Here is a 2,269-nt window from a genome sequence, read left to right on the forward strand (position 1 = left end):
AATGGTTGATTATATTTATTGCCATTATATTCTCATATGACTTTTCAAATGACCCATTATCTGTTAGCCCGAAGTCTATAGCAATATTTTTACAATTAAATTGTAAAATTAAATGAAAAAAAAACTTATTAAAATGTCATTCGTGATGAAAATTATTGAAAAAACTTCTTTTTCTGACATAAAAGCAATTTTTAATTGCAAACGTTTCGAGATGAAGATGAGAATGTAATTCTCGAAAACATTTGCAATTAAACATAAAAATTGCTTTTATGTCAGAAAAAGATGTTTCTTCATTTAATTTTACAATTCATATGACATAGTACGTAATTAATAAAATTTATTTTATTACAATTACGTTTTCGTAAAGTGAGTGTGCAAAAACTGATTTATTGAAGAATTATCTAAATAAATTTTACTAGTCTCCGCATACTCTCAATGGGAATTTCTGTTAATTTACTATATTTATATAGTACTATTTGATATTTAAGTGGTTTTAATATTTATTTTGTGAAAAAAAAAGCTTCATATTTCTTTGAAAACGGTGTCTCACAGATTTGTCTCGGTATCTTGCTGTATTTTTTCTCCAATTTAGACCCCAATATTGACCAAATACATCAGAAAAGAATACATTCTTTGGGTTAACTGCAGAATGAAACATAGATTCAATTCATTTAAAAATGGATTTCATTGTTGATTTGAAGTTTAAGAAATTGTTGGATTTTTTATACCGTTTTCAATGTTTCATAATTAAGTGGTTCAAATGGACCAATAGTGACGCGAACACCATTTTGCATCCGAAGAAGGATTTGCATCAAATCTCGTTGATCCTCTTTTGCCAGAAGATACCATTTAAAATCGTAAAATGCTTTTTGCAATCGTTGGTTCTGCATTAGAATGAATCCTCATCATTTTGTATCGAAAAAGAAAAAAAAATTCAAATTTAATATGAAAAAATTTACTCTGTTTTCGATGTTCTGGCCACTGTAGCAAAGATTAAACATTTGAACATAAGAAACGACCGCCAATCCATAGCCACCAGGATAGCCCATCTAACCATTTAAAAGGAAGAAAGGGAAAAAAATAAATTACCTAATGAAATAATACGAAAAAAACCGTTTGATCCAACTTCATACCATTAATTGGCTGTAAATTGAGACAGCAATTGCGAACGAAAACGATGGCGGTGCAACAAAGTTTCGAGGATACATAATATTCCTGAAGGAGTTGATGTATCTGTGATAATGGAAAGGCGAAAAAAATTATGCCGAACAAAAGCAAAAAATATCCCATTTAGCCATACTCATCCATGTGCAACACCCTCATCAAGATCATTTTCAGTTGTAACACCTGTTTGGCTTTCGATCCACGCTTTTCTTCGATTATATTGGACAAATCGCTGAGCTCCAGTTCAGTGAGCTTCGATGAAACGAAAATGGTGTCATTACATATGGCGATCACGAGTTCAATCACCAAAAATCCGAATATCCCATCAAATAAATTGACGAATGATTCCCAAACAATGTTGATAGCAAACTCCGTCGATGGATATTGATTAAAATAGGGTAGCTTCAAATTATACAATGTTTCGAATGAACCTTCATGCACAAAACTATAAAATGGCCCAAAAACAGCTCCAAGCGATGCCAGAAGTATTAGTGTCATCATAATTACATAGCGTTTCATCGATCGATAAACACTTTGTGAACAGACCAGATTGTAAGCAATGGGTTCATTATCGTCACGATAGATTAGTTTTCCAGAGATATTAAGCAAACGATACCATTCGAGTCGTAGCTTATTAATCACTACAGAACAATACGCAGCATAGCTCTTGATGTTTTGAATGAAAATTATTTGAATTTTTTTTTTATAACAATTGAAGTAAACTTTGAAAAAAATTCTGGTGATTAGTTTCCACAGGGTATACTTACTGAAGTTATACAACCAAACACACAAAATGTCGGCAGACAATCAGCAAAATTTCCTTTACTCGTATGGTAATAAACGGTGTAAATGATCAATGCGTAATGAATAACACAGGTAACGGCTGGCAAATATGCCAAAATACCATAGGGCCTTGTACCGAACACTCTGATTTGAACGACATCTCCCAAGAACAAGCCAAATTTGTAGAAAAATCTTAACTTTCGATATGGACTGGCCACATTCCATTTGGTTTTGATTATTTTGATTGGATTTACGAAAAATGGTGACTTTTTTTCCATTTTCGTTTCTTGCTTCTTTTTTTTAAATATTTGAATTTTTCTGA

The 2,269-nt window shown here is 31.8% G+C and overlaps 1 protein-coding gene across 1 annotated transcript; it reads right to left on the reverse strand.

Moving 5' to 3' along the window:
• Positions 1–498: 498 nt before the first annotated feature.
• LOC129573089 (uncharacterized) lies at positions 499–2,225 on the reverse strand. The gene is made up of 6 exons (XM_055453286.1): positions 1,932–2,225; positions 1,301–1,830; positions 1,134–1,233; positions 960–1,049; positions 729–884; positions 499–642 (listed from the first exon to the last, which is right to left on the reverse strand). Exons 1-6 carry the CDS (start codon positions 2,223–2,225, stop codon positions 589–591), a joined length of 1,224 nt encoding a protein of 407 aa, XP_055309261.1. The 3' UTR covers positions 499–588.
• Between the last annotated feature and the right edge of the window lie 44 nt (positions 2,226–2,269).

The sequence above is a fragment of the Sitodiplosis mosellana genome, unplaced genomic scaffold, assembly GCF_009176505.1.
Source record: "Sitodiplosis mosellana isolate CC-2019 unplaced genomic scaffold, AAFC_SMos_1.0 Smas_scaffold_5938, whole genome shotgun sequence".
NCBI lineage: Eukaryota > Metazoa > Arthropoda > Insecta > Diptera > Cecidomyiidae > Sitodiplosis > Sitodiplosis mosellana.

What these genes read in the sequence shown, in the direction of transcription:
- LOC129573089 (XM_055453286.1), bottom strand. Translation starts at nt 2,225, where the DNA reads ATGGAAAAAAAGTCACCATTTTTCGTAAATCCAATCAAAATAATCAAA. An exon ending in TGTTTGGTTGTATAACTTCA is followed by an intron (nt 1,831 to 1,931) that starts GTAAGTATACCC and finishes CAAAACATCAAG; the next exon opens with AGCTATGCTGCGTATTGTTC. An exon ending in CAATTTACAGCCAATTAATG is followed by an intron (nt 1,050 to 1,133) that starts GTATGAAGTTGG and finishes TTAAATGGTTAG; the next exon opens with ATGGGCTATCCTGGTGGCTA.